The sequence below is a fragment of the Parasteatoda tepidariorum genome, chromosome 5, assembly GCF_982258835.1.
Source record: "Parasteatoda tepidariorum strain Cologne lab strain chromosome 5, Ptep-v5.0, whole genome shotgun sequence".
NCBI classification, from domain to species: domain Eukaryota; kingdom Metazoa; phylum Arthropoda; class Arachnida; order Araneae; family Theridiidae; genus Parasteatoda; species Parasteatoda tepidariorum.
Window position 1 is genome coordinate 56208242 of NC_141759.1, and position 21387 is coordinate 56229628.

Here is a 21387-nt window from a genome sequence, read left to right on the forward strand (position 1 = left end):
AGTGGTACGGAATTACCGTTTTAGTTTAATTGATAACTATTTAAGTGATAAACACTTCAGCTTAAATGAACATTGCTAATGCTAAAGATTGCATTTCAAAATATATTTTGAACACGAAAAATCTGTGTTGATAGAATACAAAATCTAACCGTATAGAATACAGAATCTGAAATCTTTTACATTTTAATTAAGAAATCTATTTATTGTCAAAAAGTAATTGTGATACCACTACAATCGCAGTGGATGGAAAGTGGCAGCGAGCAGGAACGAAAACTCTCTAGTTTCACACAAAAAGATATCATTCTTGTAAAGTTACCTTTTAATAAGAGCTTAATTTAAAAAAAATTACAAAAACTTCAAATGATACATTTTTGAAGAAAAAAGGCAGCTTTAAATTGGGTTAAAAAGCTAATTATTACTATAAACCAATTACATTTCGTTTTTTTTTCTATTTGTATTTATACAAATACTTGACCTTGCCTAATTCGGGTGTGGGTATTTCAAATTTGAAATTAATTTGACACCTAAAGTAAAAGATTTTCTTAAATGGCATTTTCGTTCCCCTTTTGTCGAAAAAGCACAAGTTTTAAAACGTTACATACTATAAAGCATCGCATAAATGCTACAACAAACTTCTAGGGGAGAAAGGGCATATTATCAGGATTTAAAGCTGCATAGGAACCAATTCCTGGAAAACTCGTTATAAAGAACTTCGGACGCTAATTATGACGCGAAACATGCGTAGATACGCGTGTTAAAAGAGCAGGAAGAAACATGTTTGTAATAAAAAATGGAGACTCTAAAGGCGCATGACGACGCTTCCGGGTTTGGGTTCCTCGGAGATGTCAACTTGCTCCGGACAGCGAATAAATATTTTCGAGTGACATTTTATTAATTGTGATTCTTGGTTTAATAAATTAAATTTATTTAGTTTTTAACCACCACTATTTCTAAATAATTCGAAGGCTTATATAATTGGCCACTTTGCTACAGTTGAATTTTATCAATATCACAAAAACAGTCTACCGAGTGCTCTGATGATGGTGGAGTGTGCGCAAACCTTTTAGAAAAAGAAAGCAAATATATGCGAATTTTAGGTAGTAGTTATTTAACGATGTGTAAATTAATTTAGCTCGTCCGGAGCAATTGCCATCTCTGGTTCCTATGCAGTTTCAATCCTAATAATGTGCCTTAACTTTCTAAAAAGTTTGTCGCAACATTTATGTGATCCCCTGTACGTTTTTAAACTTGAACATTTCGACAAAATATGTGATCTAAAATGTCTAAAATCTGTCAAAAAGCTAATGGGACACGAAAAGGAGAAAAAAAATTGTTCACCAGTGTTATTTATTATTTACAACAATTGAACAGTATCAACTAAATGGTCTGTAAAAGTTTTCTTTTGTTTTAATATATAAAAACAGCTAATTCAGCAATAGTCATAATTTAACAAAATCTAATTAAATAAATCATTTAATTCTTCTTATTAAATTTCACAACTGCAGATGCACAATTTAAGGCAAACTATATAGGTAATGAAAATTAAGAGCATTAGACAATATTATTGAGTGATTCGAAATTATTAAACTCAGTGGAAATCATTGATTTAACCCAAACAGTTTGTGTCACGTTTGAACGAAAATTTAAAACCGGCGAATTTTATTTTTAGTGTATTTTTATTAAATTATATAACTGCTGTTAACAATTTTTCGCCGTTAAGGCAGTTTGAAAATTCCGCATATGGAGGACCGGGTTCGAATCCCAGTCGATACGAATTCCGCATCCGGCTTGCACCGACCATAGTGCGGACGAAAAATATCCTCGGAGGTAAACGGATCATGGGTTAGAGCTCCCTTGCCGTCAGGTTAACAGTAGGTGGTTCTCGTGGTCTTCCTCTCCGTGTAACGCAAATGCGGGTTAACTCCATCAAAAAGCGGACTTCCTCCACGAAGGCAAATTTCTCCCAATACTCGATCCAAGAGTTCCATTGTCTTCCGGATTGGGTTCAAAATTACAAGGCTACGGAGTTGGACATTAGTAGTCGTAAGAACTTCGTTACTATCTATCACTAAAGCATACAAGATTACATCTACTGACGCTCTCCAAGTACTTGCTGGGACAATCCCTTTAGATATGGCAGTAAACGTGGAACCTCAACTTAATAATATTTTCCAACACGAAGAAGAACACATAATCTATAACCTATACCTACACCTTTTATTTACCATACGGCTGAAGAAGTTTTAATTAAATATCAACTACATTTACCTACTTATAAGGCACTAGAATTATTTACAGATGGATCGAAACTTTTAGTCAACAATGAATTTAAGACAGAATGTGCTTTCGTGGCCTATCTGGAGGGAGAACCTGTTGAAAGAAAAACCTCTCGCCTCTCTGATCACGTCTCCGTGTTTAAGGCTGAATTATGGGCCATTCTCCAGTCGATTCGTTGTATTAAAGTGCAAAGAATTACAGATAAAATTTCAATTTATACCGATTCCCTGTCTAGCCTGCAAGCTTTGGAAAACAACAACTCTAAAGAGTATTTAGTCCACTAAGCAAGAATTCACAAACAATATCGTTTTACATTGGATAAGAGCACATGCAGGCCATATGGGCAACGAGGAGGCTGATAGGTTAGCCAAATTAGCCTGTGAAAGATCAACTATTGACCTGTTTGAGGATCCCAGCAGGCGGACTGCAAGAAAAACTTTGGAATGCGAAAAATTGATTGAATGGCAGGAAAGATGGAGTGACAGCTTTACAAAGGGAAGGCCCAAGTTCGAGCTCTTCCCGAAAGTTCAAACGAGGAAAATCATGGGGAATTTCTTTTTAAATCAATTCTTATCTAATCATGGCTGTCGTGGACAACATCAGGCCAGGTTTTTTGGAGGAGCTCAGCTGTGCCGTACCTGTCAGCTTATTGAGGATTGGGAACATATGTCCAAATTTCAAGAGCGTTAGAGAGACATTTTTCCATTCAGAAACCACCTATGAGTTTAAAAAGCAGCATTGGTCAAACCCTAAAATAAAAAAGGGAATTGAGGAAATAGTAAGAAATTTGTTTAGTAACAAGGCACCTCCCTGAATTCTGATGACCTCTTGCTGCCTATTGTTAGGAACGATATACTTTAAATCTCTTATTGATTATGTTATGGTTTGATTTTTACTTGAATTTTGTCCTAAACTTTTTTTTTTTTTTTTCGTTTTAATGTCATGCCTTTTGTCAATCTCTGACCCTATGCAATTCCTCATTGAAATTTTAATCACCTGTGTTCCTAGAGTACGATATACATGTCTTTTTTTGGTTAAAAGAAAAAAAATCCATGGAATTTGATACCTTAAGTACTGTGATGCCAGCTGTAATTTTATTCTGAGTTACCAACATCTTATATTTAGCCATGTGGAATTGTTTCCTTTTATTAACTTTGCTGAAGATGCGACATCAATATCTCTTCTGATTGATACAGTTTATTTTCTTTGTTATGTTTGTTTGTATTTAGTTTATTTCTAAGTAGTGCTGTTTTCTGGATTTCATATTTAATATCCTACCTATTTATTAAAACTCTAATTTGAAAATTTGAATATGTTTGCTCATGTAATTGAACTGTTAAGCACACTGCGAAATTTCGGAGTGTCCCCGGATGCCCCCTTACGGGGGCGGGGCGGGGTTAAGTTAGTTATTAGAAGTCGTAAGTACATAAAATTGGGTCGAGTGTTCAACGACGGTTATAATATTATAATTATAATATGGAGGACTTCTCAAGAGTTTAGTCGAGAAACTTTTCCTCTTGAATTTTTATTTCTCCCAAAGATTTCTTTTTTTGGTAAAAAAATCTTGTAAGGATTGAAAGGCACAGGGTCTTGGGAAGAGAGAGGATGTAATATAGCATCCCAACTGAGTAATCACCTCCTACAGCAAAAAGCTTCCTCACGGTCTTTTATAAGTAGTCTGCGCAGACTATATGAAAAGTGAACCAGTTGTGCGCATGAACCCAAAACCTTTTACGAAAGTAGATGAGAGTATTCATCATATATACTTGAGAATTGAATCTGTAGTGGTTGATCAGTGAATAAGGCAAACCATTAATATTCAGAAATAAAACAAATTTTTAGTCATATATTTGCTACCACTTTCTTATTTTAACTAGATTTTGTATTAAGTGACTTTCAGTTAAAGGAGGCGTTGACTGAGATCTGACAACACAATTTTTGTGTCGTTGTCATAGACACATGAGATCTTGCATTCCCCTTATGAAATATGACTCTTTCTGATTCGTTTCAAACGCTGTTTCGCTGCTTTGGGAAAAATATATTTTTTTAATTTCAACTACCATAATATGGAAGCATGGTGTTTGCTTTCAATCCTGCCCATATATTACCTTCCCCAAAATCGAGACGAATTTTTCGAATTACTAATTCATTTTTTTTCTGTTGAGCAAACATTTAAAAAGAATTATAACTTCATTTTGATAGTTTATCAAAATTACAAGTGTAAGGATTCTAACCCCTTCACTGATATCCTTTTCTCATACCTAAAGGAATGGTCAGTGGCCGCGATATAAGGGAAGTTTCGTTCCCTTATCTTAGAATTAAGGACTCAATATAAGGATGTAAAAGTAGATTTTGTTCTACTAAATTTTAAGTTGGTTATGTATGAATTTTATAGTTTTTATGATATATTTCAATACCATAATTAAGAAGTGCAGATAAATTTTTATCAGATGATCTAATTAATGAAACGAACTGCATGAACAATCATAATTGAAATGTATGTAAGATAAATCAGAAGACCTAATTAATGGAAAAAACAATATGAACTTTCATTACAAATGAAATATGAATCAGATATATCAGAAGTTCTAATTATGGAACAAAACGCTTGAATTTTCATCTCAAATGAAATATATATCAGATAAATCAGACGGTCTAATTAATGGAACGAAACGCTTGAGCTTTCACCTCAAACAAAATATATATCAGATGAATCACACGATCTAATGATTATAATTAATGGAATGAAACACATGAATTTTCATCTCTAATGAAATATATAGCAAATAAATCAGACGGTCTAATTAATGGAACGAAACGATAGAACTAGATAGAAATGAAAATGTATATCAGATGAATCACACTGTCTAATGATTCTAATTAATGAAACAAACCGCATGAACTATCACTACGAGCATATTTTGCATTGAAAGACATTAAAAAAATATGTGTATGAACAACGAAAGTATTTATTCACAGTAAGATTTACAGTCTTTAATATTGTTCTCTCCACAAAACTTTAAGTATCAGTTTTTATTGATCACCTGACAAAATTAAAATACTTTTAGACGACCAGTCTTTTTACAGTTTTAGAGAAATAAAAATTTTGGTTAAATTTTTTTGTCTCAAGTGCTAGAAAACTCATAAAACACTCTGTCGTTCAAAAACTAATTTCATAACAACGACTAATTTAAATAATTTTTATAAAATGATTAAATAATTTTTCACATTCGGTGCTGAATACTTGAAATCCGTCTAGAGTAGTTACAATTATAACTTTTTGGAACACTATGAAATTATTATACTAAATATATCTTATGTAAGTTTAATCAATGTAATTTGGTAAAATTAAACATTAGCCTAATTATTTATATATCAAATCTTTTCTACCAACTTCACTTTTCTGACTATTTGTTTTATAGTCAACTATATTGAACTAAATATTCTGATTATCAAATAAAAGGACACTATCATTTTTCAAAAAGAAACATCAATCTTAGAGTCATAGTTTTAGACACCCGATTTTATAGCATCCAGTGACAAAATGGAAATTTTGATCTATAGCTCTGAGTCAAAGATATTTGATCTTTAAAAATCAAAAGAATAAGGAAGATTTACTGTATCAAGTAAATTCTTCACATTCTTTAATGAAAAATTATTCAGAGTAAATGAAATGGCGATATGAGTTAAACATAAAACATTCTATATTCTTTTACTTGTGTTATCATTCTTTTTTGAACGTGTTAAAATCTGACGAGTATTTTATCAAACATTTCCATAATCTTATATTTTCTCACTTATCGTTTCACATAATATTTTTCTCATTCTTTTTTTAGCAATAGAAAATGCTTCATAAATAAAAACTATGAAGTATTATCGGAAAAAACATACATCTTAATTTCTTTATCTAAGCATGTATAACGATGCACTTAAAAGTTGCAATATACCTTAACAGCAGAATGGCTCGGGCCAATGTTCCTGAATCTTGGCTTAGTAAAGATTCAAAGGGCCTTTATTTTTCCTATATTTCCCCTATATAGAATTTTTCGATTCACCCGATATTTTACATCCATTATTTAGCCAATGTAGGTTCTACATTGGCCAATGTAGGTCCAATATAGGCCACTCTAGGACCAATATTAAAAAATCTAGACATCCCAATATTGGTCCCTCCGTGTATGTTCTTTAGGACCCATATCAAGCCAATTTTGAACCTAACTGCTGCCAAGGTAAAATTGTTTCTAGGGTAACTATTCAAGTGGATTTTTATCTCCATAAAGAAAACTAAAGTCATAAATGAAAACTAAAAAGAAAGAATGAAAAAAAACATACTATTAATAATTTCTTATCGAAGCATAATATTAATCGTATTAAAATTTGAATGCAGTTTTATAATCGTTATTAAAACAGAAATTCAACGACATGAGAAAATTGATACCATAATAGAAACTATAATGAAAGGAAAAGTAGTCTTTTTAAACTTTCGATATTAAAGTATATAACTTTAAATTTTGATATTTAATGGTTGGTTTGGTTGGTTGGTTGGTTCGAATGCCACTTGCCACACGGGCAAGCCTGCTTGGTGAAACCAAGCAAATTTAAGACAGAGTGTGCTATTCTTGTTTTTCAGTGGCGCCATCTATGGCCAAGAATTCGACTTCTGCCACACCATACGTCACAGCTGTTTATAAGGCGGACCCATTTATACATTCATTCATTCATCCACAGATCGTAATTTTGACCTGAATCAGAGAACGATCGATCTCCAATCCAGTACCCCCAGAGTCTATGGTTAGTTATGGGAGCCAGATTTATGGGAACATGGAGGACTTTGCGATTCGACAGAATTTTTAACGTGCATCAGTCACAGATATTTTATTGTTTTGTGATATTTGCTAATGCAGAAAATAAATGCTTCTCCATTTTACAACTAAGCTATATTCTAGATCAGTGTGGACCGATCCGTGAGGATCCGCATGCAACTCACCTACTCTTAGATCCTTGCTCTTCTTTTTTGATGAAATATTTTAATTTAAAGTTTAGAATATAAATTGTCTTCTCGCTGCTTTAAAGTTTTAATCAATACTATAATTAAGTCAACAGGAAAATTCTGTCCACGAATGTGCAACATTCCTTTTACAGTAGTGCAAAATATAGTGCTGTTATAAAGAAAATGGTAAAGTATTTACACTTTTTACTCAGTGATAATTTCCCAGCTTAAAGATACACAGCAAAAGAGCATGTGCAGCAAAAGAACTTGGCGCAAAAGAGTATGTGAATATTTCTAACGAATTATGTATGCAAACGTAAGTATCCGACAGAACAAAGCAGTACATCTAATCTATATAAAATTAAGGGTAAACTAAGCGTAAAGACCCTACCACTTTTTTTTAATAAAAGCACTTGTTCCAGGTCTGTATAATCGAATGTATTCTTCCTCGGACAGAATTTTACGTGGACCAAAGTTTTTCAAAGTTTACGTAAGTAGTACCTTATAATCTTTATTTCCTAAATAACAAACAAATTGATAATAATTATAAACCGTTATAATACTGGCCGTGCCAACTCCGAATTATAATTTCCTTTAATACAAAGGTATTTAGCACAGCTACGTTGCTTTGTTGCTGTTAATTGCACTGTTCACCATATTTGATATTGAAATGAGTGAGGCGCCATTTGAAAAATCAAATTAATAGAGCAGGAATGCCACAGGCGACAAAAAATGTAAGAAAGGGTAAAAACTGGATTCATTTTTTATTTATTTAATTATTCAATCATCACTATCACCATGACATGTATCGTAAATTATTCAAATTTACAAATAAAAAAAAATAGTGCGTGGAGTCCCTCCGCGCGGAAGAAGTTAAACTTCGTAGCCTGCGACTTTAATTGTAGAAGAATCAGCAGTCGTAGAAGGATCACTAGTTCTATTCAACGACTCTTTTTTTCTGCTCCGCTCGCTTCTGTGCTCTGTAATAACGGTAATATTGTGCATTTTTCCCTCGTGGACCTCTTGAACCAGTGGAAGTGCTTGTTGTTGCCTCATCGTCTCGCCATGGAAAATGTATTTGTATTAATAATGTATGTGAATGCGTCATAATGCAATTTCAGAAGAGAAAACCTAACAATCAATTGATATTCACAAGAGACGTACCTTGACATAACCTTAAATCCGTCGCATTGTCCGTGGGATTGTTTTCACTCATTTTTTACAATTCTTATCCACTAAATTTGAAAATGAAAAATACTACCCTATTAAATTATATGTGTATCAAAACAAACTAAAAAAAATATTTATAGAAAAACAATACTTTTATGACTTTTATTATTTTTATGCTAGTGAGAACCAAAGCAATATGGAAATGAATGAGGGAAAACTGGATCCAACCACGTGATTTCCCGGCCAATAAAAATGTGGCGTTAAACGTTTAACGCAACCTTGTTGGAAGTCGCATAAGAAGTATAACTTCAAAAATCCTTTGCAGTCATCTTTGTTAGTAATCTGAAAGAAACATGTTAGAAAAAGTTGTCAATTTTAATCTCTTTAAATAGATTTTTACTTCTCGTTAATCACCACTTTTTACATTTTTAATCGCCTGCGGCATCCCTGACAAAGTGAAAATGCAACTAAAAATGCGTTTGAATTTTTGATATATAATGATGGAAAAATTACTTGAAATTTAAAATTAAAAATACTAAAGTAAAAATAACTTACATTTCATTACCACAAGAAAATACTTTTTTATAAAGCGGAACAAGTTAGTATCTCTGTAACAATACAGAATAATTTTTTTACTATTCATAATTAAACTGTGTCTTGAAAATTTGAAATCGATACGGTAAAGAGAAAAAAAAAACCGGTGGTTATACCATTTTAATTATAGCCGGTTTTAGGGAGGGGTCAAACAAGCTTTAACATGTTGAATACCATGGGGGTCACTGGTGAACGGCGAAGCCAAGATTATTAGAAACACATAATTCGAGTAAATTTTTAATTTTTTTTAATATTATTATCGTTAATAAAATGGTTTGAAGAAATTAATGCATTATAGAAACACAAAAAATTAGTTTTATTTATATACACAGAGATGACAACTTGCTCCCGACAGCGAATAAATATTTTCTAGTGGTAGTTTATTAATTGTGATTCGTGGTTTAATAAATTTAATTTAGTAGATTTTCATTCTCCACTATTTTTAAGCAGTTCGTAGCCATACATTCGTTCGTAGCCAATTCAACACTTGTATCAGGCATACCCTCCAACTTATGAGGATTTTGAAAATGATTCTTTCTAGTGGTAGCGAACCAAAGTAGAAATTTTTAAAGCAAATGGATCTCTCATAAAGCTTTTATCAGAACTTAAGAATCTAGCCATATGGCCTGCACTTTTATAAGTAATAGTGAACAAGTTACGCTAAAATTATTTTTTTTAAAATATGTATTAAGACATTAATTTTGCCACCGTCTGAAAAGGAGATTTCTGAAACTACGGAAATTCCGTAGCAGTTGGAGGGTATGTGACATGCATTACAACGAACGAAAGAGCAGATATGGCATGCCAAACCTTTAAAAAAAAAACTAGCAAAATCTGTCAAATTTAGTTTGTAGTTATTTACCGTGTGGCCAGACAGGCAAGCCGTGTAAAATTAGCGTGGCATTCAACGTGTTAAAATATTCTTAATTTGAAACTATTTATTTTAGACTTTTTTCTCGGGTAAAAATCAGCCCTACATATATTTTATAACTTTCAAAAATTCTTAGTTAATAATAATTAATGGATGATTTTTCTCTTCCCGAGAAAAAGCTAAATGGTTTTGTATACCAGATTTAACTCTTTTTCATTTTAATAGATATAAACTTTCAACCCCGGTGACTTCTTAACAATTCTAGCAATTCTTAACAAACATTTTTGTGCAGAAAAATTCACATAAGATTTCAATCGAAAATTTAAAAAATTTTCAAAATTTCTTGTTCAAAATGCCAATTGTTATTTTTTTTTTAAATCAAATTTCGTAAAGCAATGATTCATATCGTGTTTTATACTTTTCACTCTAAGACTAGTGGCATAGATAAACTTACCATATTTATAATAACTTTTTCGGTAATTGGGTATACTATAGCCTACGTCACAGGTCGTGTTATTCCTACTAAATTTAACTAGTAAACAGCATTTTCTGCGAACCTGATTTCTAGCAACAAGTAAACATTAAATGAAGTGTGTTGTTATAAGTCGCTACTCGGCAGGTTGGAATTGTATTAGTCTAGTTCCTCTTGAAATAATTTATTTTGTTATTTTATCTAAGTTTATGAATTTAGTAAACATATTTAAAACTCAGCTTATAAATAAAACTAAAAGGTAAATGTTATTCCTAGTAAAATTTTCGAAGTTGAAGTAGTTGTGTTTTTTTCATATTATACCCAATTATAAATATATTAATCATGAATAATCTTTTAAAAGTGCTTCACAATCTCTGAAGGAAAAATTATTTATTTAAAAAATATCTCTAAAAAAATGTTTTCAAAAAATACTTAAATAAACAATCGGGGTCAGAAAAAAAATATAAAATTGAGAATAATTTTCAAATAACAGAGTTTTTAAAAAAACGAAGCTAGCATAAGTGAATTTTTTTTAAAGCTGCGTCTAGTAAATATTTATGCTATGAAAGGCGATGCTTGCATCGATTTTTTTGTTCAAAACATTGCGTTCGAAATTGAAGTGAGTTGGTTTAAATAAACTGTTTACAATGCTATGGCAGAATCGCCAATGAACGAACAATTTACAAAATCAATAGAGATCGATAATTGTAAACGCAATTTGTAAATTCTCCCTCCGCGTCAAAACAAGACTAAGTCAAGGTCTTATTTCAAGGTCCAATTGAAACAAAAAAGACTAAGTAAAGACTCTGTATACGGAAAAGATTCGCCGGTGTCTGACATCATTTTTCCACCCGGCAGCAACCAGTAGACAGTTTTTTATAATTTTTCTTGTATTAACATAATTTGAAAACTTTTAAAGTATGGATTCGACAAGTGAGGATAACATCGTGGTTTTAAATAATGGACAGCACATGCCGATTATTGGATTAGGAATGTTTCAGGTGTGTTATCTTTTTCTTTCTCCCATGTTCTTCAGTTTTTGCTATCTTTAGTTAACGCCTAGAGCTTTTTTCAGATACAGAGCCCTAAACGATCAATTTTCTCATGACGTCACCCTGACTTTAAAAAGGTCATTAGCAGGTGTAAATAGGCTTACAAAAAATTTTAAAAGCATTTAATGGGAAGAATTAAAATTTTTTCATTGTTTCCTCAATTAGCCTTAAAATTAGGTTTTATGTTTGGCAGATGAATTCACAAGTGTGAAGCTGTTTTTAGCCTAGTAGTTTTTGACATATGCATAAATCAAAAAAAGAAAACATATGCATAAATAACAAAACATATGCATGAATTAAAAAAAAAGGTTTTGGAAAAAGAACTTTTATAAACAGTGAGAATGGTTTTAGGAGAAAAAGTATTCATTATTTTTGAATTATGTTATTTTATTTCGAATTTTAAAGTTCGATGAGAAATACTGATGCAATCATTTGTAAATGCATATCCCTATAATAATATCGTAATTTTTTTTTTTTTAATTTCTTATTTTTTATTGGCATTTTACCTAAACAATTTCATAAAAATAATCTAAATATTAAATAAATAATCGATTAATGGTAGGATACAAATTTATTATAATTATCAAAAATCTTTACTGGTTTAAAAAAAGGTGCCTAACTCACGGAACATCTTTAACTTTTTCAGGGAACCCTAGGGTTCCACGGAACACCTTTTGAGAACTGCTGGCCTTGAGAACAAAATACGGGTAGAGGGTAGAATACGGTGCCCTGAATTGGGCACCTGTAAATAGGAGCTTTTGCTGTGAATAAAATCTTTCAATTTCCTTTTGCTTATATTTCAATTTCTTAGAATTAAAAAATCTCACTTATAAGTCAGTCTCCCTGTTTTTTGAAGAATATAAAAAATCGATATAATAGACCAAAATAAGTAAGACACTCACTTGGTAAGTTTTCCCCAATATTTAAGAATAAAAAAAAAAGAATGTAAGCTTCACTGAGTAAAAGTTTCACTATTAGAATTTGGTAGCAAGATTATAAAAAAATGAGTTAAGGAGGAACATTTGTGATTGTTTTCGAACGAACTTGTTTTTGTTTTTTAGTAAATTTACTATCACTTATTATATAAAGCCATCGATATTTATATGCTTATTACTCTACATGTTATGGATACTATTTAATATTTAAAAAAACTAATTCTGTAAAAATAAGAACATTGACTACTAACGGTAACTAACATTCAACTTAACACGTTCACGCCGGGGTGCCCCACCGGTGGGTCACGCTAGATTGTCTCATCTTGGCAGCGCACCGGAGTAAAAACTGGTAACAATAAATTTCATTTTTCTGTTTTTTTCCGAGAATTATTAAAATCTATAACTACCAATTGTTTTTAACGGATGCAATTTTTATATTGAATTACTTCTTCGCCGTGATAAATTACCTTACAGTGAATTGTTATTATTGAGAATAGATTAACTCCTCCCGAATATTATATAACATTGAAATAGTTCATCTACCAGTATTTTCTCTTTTCACGTACCAGTATTTTCACTTTTCTCGGCGTGAACGTGTTAAAATGTTTTAAAAGTAAGTAGTAGAAATTTCACAGTTTATGTGGTTTATGTTGCAAAAGTTTATTTTAAGAATTCATTTTTTAAAAAGTAGGTATGTTTTGAAAAGATTGATTGTTTTTAAAGAGCTTGTTTTTCGATGTAAATTTATAGAGGGCCTAAAAAAAAGAATATGTTCATTTATCTTCATATTATTTTACATGTTTTGAACTATGTTTAATGTAAAAAAGAAAAGTTAAGTATTCTATGAAATTAATTGCGAACCCGATAGCTCTTCAATTAGTTAGATTATATTTTCAGATGCCCTTTGGATTATCGCCAAGTTGGTTACTAGAAAATGCGATGTTGTTTCATTTTGGCAACCCGCACAGAAACTTCTATATAAGATACAGTATATACCTTTGTATAAGTTTGATTGCGAGATGGTAAATTTCTGGTGTCCAGTGTGCAAGACAAAAGCAGAAAAAAAATGAACATTTCTAAAATTAAGAAACATGAAGAAGAAAAAATTGTTAAATACACAAAATTTCCTCTGGCTAAAATAAAATAAATAAATATGATGCTATGAGGCTCACTCTTCGAATTAAGATACATTAAAAAATGCTGTGTACTGACCAATTAATCAGGTTTATTTTACTGCATGGGACGTCTCTTGAAGACTGGCAAAATGTGGATTCAAACTTTATTGTAAAATCTTTTAAAAAGGGTAAAATTTCGAATTCTTAAGATGGAGAGGAAGACGATTTTTCGTGGCAATCAGATGAGAATGAAATTGAATCCATTGCAGAGTGGAATCTGTATGACGATTCAACTAATGATATTGAATCCGACTTAGAAAATGTTCTGAAATCTTTAAATTTGTAGCATTATGGTAAGCTTTAAAATGTTCCATTGTTTCACAATTGCAAATTCTTGGACTGATTTTGTAAAACAAAAATGGAAGCTATATCTATAACATTTCCTCTAGCTTTGTGGAAAGTTTTTCGCTTATTTTAATTTTATTAAAGTTATAAGAGGCATTATTTTGTTCTGAAGTTTTCAGAAATGCGACAAAATTTAGCAGAAATCTATGAAGTAAATGAAAAATCTTTGATCTATTAAAAAATGTATGAAGCAGGAAAAGTAAAAAGTGATCTGAAAGCTAGGCACATCTAATCTGTTGCAAAACTTTTAACTCAACCAAAATATGTTTTAAGTTTTAAATTGTTTTGGATTATATGACATTTTAAAAAAATATGCAAATTACTTGTGCGTAGTGATATAATGCTTCTCATTCCTAATTGAAATCAAAAATATTGTTAACTTTATGAAATAAAATGAAACTTTAAAAGCTATGTTTAAGTAGTCCAAAAAAGAAAAAATAATTGTATTTTTGTCAGACCTAAAAATAAAAACGCAAGGCTCATCATTATCAAAAAGCGTGACAAGGAAATTTTCGGTAGCAATAGAAATTTGATGCGAGTATTTTTTTCTTCTTCTTTTTATCTCTCTGCAACTTTACAGTCTACACGAAAAATGAAGTTTTCTTTTTAGATATTTATTTTGTTTTATTGTTTCTCTCCCTCTCATCTTTTATCTAAAGGCCTGGATACGTAGATTAGATAATCTAGGGCTTTTCTTTCATTCATTAGTTACTTTACTAATTCAAAATTTTGATTGGCGAAAAATTTTGGTTGCAATTTTTATGAAAACAATATAATTGTTAGCAGTGAAGCCATCAGGTACAAAAATCCGGTGGAAGCTTAATCACTGTAAGTAGTCGCAATTTCGATTAACGATGATTGAATTCGATTTGGAAATAAAATCTGTGTGTAAAGGTCGATAAAAAGAGTCAAACTTGAAAATGGGTTTAACCCGTTTTGTCCCGAATATATATATTGAAATGATACAAAAAGTGATTTTATGGAAAAAGTGGTAAAATATATTATCGAAATTAATTGTTTTTTCTATAGTTCGAGCATTCAAAAAGTCTTTGATAGATCAAAAAATACTTGCTCCTTATAATTCTAGATCTAATCAGAAATAACTAAATCATTGTGGTATCTGAAAATCTTTTAATTTACCTTTAAATCTTTTAAATGAAAATACTGAAAAAAGTTTCCCACCACAATGAATGTCTTTGAAAAAAGGAACTGTCCTAAATATATGACGCTGGGCGTTAACCGGTTAATATTAGAGAAAGGTAAATGGTTCATAATACAGATATATTAACATTCTTTTTTTTGCTTACATTAATATATTTTCTTAGTTAACTGAACGTTAGAAATTATCATTAACCATTTAGTCGGATATGAGTAGACGATAATAAAATAGTTACTTATCTTTATTTTTACACAAGAATTTTTTTTTAATATTCAAAGTGGTGAAACGTTTCACACTTTACCTTTTTATATAAGATTTAATAAACTTATTATACAATGAGTTTGATCAGCATTCTAAATAAACAATTAAATTAATTGCATTAGACTTGATAACAGAGATGCCAACTGCTCCGGACGCGCCATAATAATTTAAAAAACGGTAAACAACTACATACTAACATTTGTAAATATTTGACTAATTTTGTTGACTTTTTAAACGTATCGTGCGACTATAGGGTGAGAAAGTGGTGAATTATATGAGTATTTGAATTATCTAGAAATAGTGGTGGATAAAAACCTAATAAATTGAATTTATTAAACCAAGATCTGCACATTAATAAGCTACCACTCGAAAATATTTATTTGCTGTCAGGAGCAAGTTGGCATCTCTGTGATAAGCGTGAAGTGAGGTCAACCCAAATGGATCGCAGCCTTGGGGACGATGAATTGGTAACTTTAACGTGATAAACAACTCCAGATACGAGTGATATTACTAGGACGGCTGGGTCATCACTATAACAGAGTCGCAGACAAAGTACTTGCCGGACTATCCAACGCTTATATACCTTTTCTTTATCGTTGACAGATTTTTATAATTCTCGTGTAAATAGTTGTATATACATTCTTTATTTTTTTTATATTTTATTATATCAGCGTAAATGTTAATATTATTCTGAACCCTATAAATATTATTATATTCTAATCTAATTTAATATCAATTACGTTTAATTTTCTTTCCATTTCATGATGTGTTCAACCAATTGGTTTCTTGCTCATGACTTTTCTATTTGGTGCTTGGCAACCCCTCCTCCCCCCAATTCTACTCCCACTTCTCATATTCTCCATTATATATCTCAAAAATCTGAGGAATAAGTTAATGTAGCTTTGCGGCAAGGCACTGAGATTTCAGCTATGTTCTAATGTAACGGTGTTCGTAACACCTGGAAATGGTAAACAAAATCATTGTTGGGTACTTAGGCCTACCAACTTTCTACGCTTTTTGCAAAAACTTATTCTATGCTTACGTTTTAATGTATTATTTTTTTATTAATTTAAATTTATTTTCCACACCACACCATATAAATGATTTAAAAGTTCATAAACAATGCTGTGATAGGGTTTTCATGCTAATAAAATTTCGAAAGCTATTAATAAGCAGTGGTTTGCAGGTCTGAATGTACTGCTTTCTCTTAAGTTGGTTTAAAAAAATTTTTTTGTTAGGTAAAAAAAAGAAAGAAAAAAAAACAGTTTTCACCGTTTATTTAAACTTATACTGAAAAAAATAGAAATGAGATATTTTTATTAAACTTTATTTTCTATTTACCTAGCAGTCCTGTATATTGTAATATTACAAACAGGACCCAAAAAGTCCACCAAAATAATTAAAGTGGAACCAAAATTTATGTCAGAAAATGTGTCTCTTGTTTTGAAAAATATGTAATCAAAATGTTTCTCATCACTACAATAACTCTAATGCATTGACATTAATCTGACATCTAGCAGGTAATAATAATTATAATATATATATATATAAAAATCATTATACGCGCCAACGTCACTACTTACAAGATGGATAGGAAAAGGATCGTGAGCGGTCTCAGGCTATATAATGTTTATGAAAATTGAAGCACTGCGAAAGAATTGTCAGAAATTAATAAAATTTTTTCCAAACGTTACTGATAGCGGTACAAATGAGCATGCGCAATAGTAACACTTTCGCAATCACTTTGTATTTCTAAACATTTGTATGTTCTATCTCACTTTGGTTCAATTTGCATAATTTCGTCACTTTGTCTCAATTTTAACAAACATGAAAGCCCTCTATTAAATCTAGATAATTCAACAATTTGTAATAAAGATACTTATTACGTGGCTTTAATTACGTAGCTTTTAAAGAACTATAACTAGGTGACAATCCAACAACTGTTTGCGGAACCTAGTGATAAGTATCATAAATTAGTAAACACAAATTTTTAATTTTTGTTCCATTTAGAATAAAACATTAATTTGTTTTCTCCAAAATATTAGTTTTATAAAAAATTAATTTTAAAAGCTATCATTTTTTAAAAAAGATAACAATCAACAGCACTATAATAATATTGGGTTTCATAAATAAATATTTTTCTTTCAGACGAAAGATGGTGATGATATTGATAGCGTGATTTCTACAGCAATCGATGCAGGATATCGACTTATCGATACGGCTTTTACCTACAACAATGAGCACTTACTTGGACAAGCACTTCAGAAGTTATTCAAAAGCGGAAAAATTAAAAGAGAGGAACTATTCATAACGAGCAAGGTAATTTCGAACATTTTGTTGCTTACTTAAAGGAACGGAATTTCTTAACGATGTTTAGAAACAGAAGGATATTGTCGCATTAATTCAATAAGTTCATTCATAACGGCTCATCTCTTCTTCGTGTGAAGTGTGATTGCACAAAACTCTGTTGGTTTATTGTGAAAAAATTAAACTTGTAACAATTTGTTTACATAGAAAATATTGCTTAAGGCACGATTTTCAAATAAGATTGTTTCAAAATAAAATTAATGCATACTTTTGAAATAAACAAACTATAAGAAAACTTTTTAAAGAGAAAGTATTTAAGCAACGTTATCAGGGTTGATTTAACCTGAACTTTACTCAGTTTCAAGTTAAGAAAAAAACCTTATCCTTGTGGAAAGAGCCTGTTTGCATCGATAAGCGCACGCCAAATGAATGACAAATTCCAAGCGCAAACGTATATCAACGTCGCCAACTCTTGAAACGACGTTCCACGGTCTCCTTTTCATATTGCTTTGAAAACATATTTGAATAGTTTGATAACGAAATAAAATATAACTGTATGTAGTCGTGGATGATTACTTAAATCCTATACCGCAATGGTCTTTTCTTAACTTGCAACAGAGTATAGTGTTAATATTACAATAAAGAAGATACAAAAATCATTTTATTAATTTTTGCTTTTGAAATTAATATTCGAAACCTGAGTTTTCGCTACCAAATAAGTCATTCCAAAGAAAAAAACAAGCTTTTGATTACTTAATTTTTTTAAAAATTGTAATTGAATCAATTATTTATATAATTTTCTGATATAGAACTTAACTTAAATAGTGACGTTGTTACAGCGCTTCAGAAAAAAATAGTTATTTTAACAATAATTGATGTCCACTCATATGACCACTATGTCAGCTTCCATGGAATATAGGATTTTTTTAGTTTTCTTGGTGATTTCTTCAAAAGAAAAAAAGCAACTTATTACCAGAAATACTATTTATTGATACTATTTATTGAAAATATTTTCATAGTTGCGCCTTGTTTTTACAAATAGAATGGATAATTATTGTTGAAATATTTAAAATATAATTACTTTTAATAAAATTATTGCGTTCTTTTCTTTAAAAAATCATCAGAAATTTTTCAACGAGTTGCGGTGGCACATTAATACACTGAGCTGTCATTGTAAGGAATCTAGAATTTATAAAGACTGATTTATACCAGCTTGTCTTGGAAGTCTATCCTACATGACCCCCTGACCTATAACGGGCTGTAGCAAAAATGTTTTATATTGTATTTCAGGGTGGCCACTACCGGGGAAAATCTAAAAAGTGGTGACAAATATTCCATGAGGTTATGAGAAATTTTAGAAGTTTTAATTCCACTTTATTTTTATCCCTTTTATGCGCAATGTTGAAAGTCTGGCAACACTTACTTCAAAAATGTTAGAAACCACTACTATTTCTAAAATGTGCACGTATGGTAAAATGTATACCTAAAAATGCATACGTATGGTAAAACGATTTCTAAATATTCAAATTTTTTGCAACCACAACTCCTTAAAAAACCAATAGATAAATTATGCCTCTTCAATAAGAATCCACTGTCCGCGGTCACATTTGCTAAAGTGTTGCATGGCTAAAATTTGCAACCGAAATTTGCTGCTCCGCAAAGGGCTACAAAACAATTTGGGTTAACAGCTATATCTTGGTAGAAATTTTCCTTCGTGGAGGACCACGAAGGCAAATTTCTACCAATACTTGATCCGAGATTTCAATTGTTTTCTGGATTGGATCCAAAATTACAAGGTTACGTAGTTGAACATTAGTAGTCGTGAACCCAAAATTGGGTCTGCTGTTCAACGACGGTTATAAAATAAAATATAATACATCTTGGTAGGCAAGGGTAGACTGGTTGGTAAGGCGTTGGACTCGAGTTCGATTCCAACCGGCCGAAGAATCTCAGTGTATTAAACTGCTTCACGTTAAATCAGTCGGGTTTACAAAGTCCTCCAAGATCCCAATACAAATCAATACCTTTGAGGGTATACTGATTCAGGAGTTCTCTTGTCTTCGGGATAGGGTTCAAAATTACAAGGTTACGGAGTTGAACATTAGTAGTCGTAAACTCAAAATTGGATTGGCTGTCATACGACGGTTATAAAATAAAATAAAATACATCTTGGTAGATAGAAATTGGTAAAATGATTTTTTACATTCTAACTTCCTCCACCATTTTTAAAATTTTTCCCACTTGCCGTTCTATATTAGTTTATAGCGAAAATATTATTCCATAAAATTAAAAAATTCCGCTTGCTACCGAAAAAAATTACATTTTTAAATAAAAATTATATTTAAGTCTATCGGAGAAATTCTGACCGAGTTATGAATTCTGCTATCTTGAAAAAATTTGGCTTCGAGAAAAGCTCTTCAAAATGTAGAAATAAAAATGTTATTTTGACCAATATCTTTACCAATTTTATTTTTTTAATGTTATTTTTTATTCTCATTTTTATGTTATTTTTACCTAAAGAAAGTATAGTATTTAACTATTTTGCGAACGATGTTTGTTTTTCAGTTGCCTCCGAATGGTATGCAGCCAGATGTTGTGGAGCACTTTTTCCAGGTTTCTCTGACTGATCTTCAACTGGATTACATCGATCTCTATTTGATCCACTGCCCTTTTGCTTCTAAGGTAAATATTGCTGTTGCATAAAATATGGACGAATGGAGCATATGTGTGTGATACTATAACTGATAAATTTATCTCTTAGACATAATATTTCCTATTGGCAATTCGATAACAAATTAGTCTAGTCTTTTTTCTTTTTTTTTTTAGTCTGCGTTATAATTATTGAGCATACCCTACAACTACTACAAATTTACTGCAGATTCAGAAAATACTTTTTTCCTTGTGGCAAAGATTACGTATTAATATTTTTATAAATTAGATCTAAAAGACTTTATCCATCACTACAAACTGATGTATATATATATATCAGGTACGTACAGAGTAGCGGAATGAACTCTCAAGATTTTATATTGATCAAGTGTGGACTTTTTATTTTCTTCCTCTCTCATTTTTTCGGAGCTTTGCTCAGTTATTTACCGCTAATAGGAAAATAGCGAAGTAGATAAACCCGGGGCCTCCCTGGCCGAGAGGTATCACCGGTGAAACGCTGTGCAAAGCTTGGAGGTAGCTGGCTCAAATCCCGCTGTTACCCTAGATGTATCTTCATGCTCTCCTTTTCTGTATTGTGCTATCTGCTCTTCTATTTGACAAAGATTTATAAGCCTATATTGAGCACACAAGCCTGCAAATTTTTGCAATTCTAATAAATAAATAAGCAGAGTAGCCAACTACTAGACTTTTTGTGGTACGCTTTATGGAGTAGTGAACAATCAAACACTAAATGCATGCAATTCTAATAAATAACTAAGCAGAGTAGCCAACTACTAAACTTTTTGTGGTACGCTTTATGGAGTAGTAAGCAATCAAAAACCAAATTTATGGAATTCTAATCTATTATATATAATTCTCTTACGTGGCTCCCAAATTTTGGCTGTATTTCTTTTCAGTCGGTGGCAACGTTTGCTTTGTTTTGAAAACACCAAAGCATTCTGCCTTTTAATGATGTGTTTCTGATCTAATATATATAATTCTCTTACGTGTCTCCCAAATTTTGTCTGAAGTACTTTGTACAACTAAATAAAATTCTTTTCACAACAGTTAAATATTTACTTTATTTTCTTCATTCATAGAGAAAACAATCGGCAAAGGATTCTGTTAGG

At 31.2% G+C, this 21387-nt stretch overlaps 2 protein-coding genes across 2 annotated transcripts in view; one reads left to right on the plus strand and one right to left on the minus strand.

The window, feature by feature from the left end:
• Positions 1 to 21387, minus strand: part of LOC107449950 (uncharacterized) — a 273510-nt gene that overhangs the window by 159491 nt on the left and 92632 nt on the right. The gene's annotated exons all lie outside the window — the stretch shown is intronic.
• Positions 10971 to 21387, plus strand: part of LOC107447942 (aldo-keto reductase family 1 member A1) — a 57133-nt gene continuing 46716 nt past the window's right edge. The window contains exons 1-3 of the mRNA XM_071185047.2: positions 10971 to 11375; positions 17450 to 17620; positions 20174 to 20290. Of these exons, the coding sequence (XP_071041148.2) occupies positions 11295 to 11375; positions 17450 to 17620; positions 20174 to 20290 (369 nt within the window). The 5' untranslated portion in view covers positions 10971 to 11294. The remainder of the gene's footprint in view (positions 11376 to 17449; positions 17621 to 20173; positions 20291 to 21387) is intronic.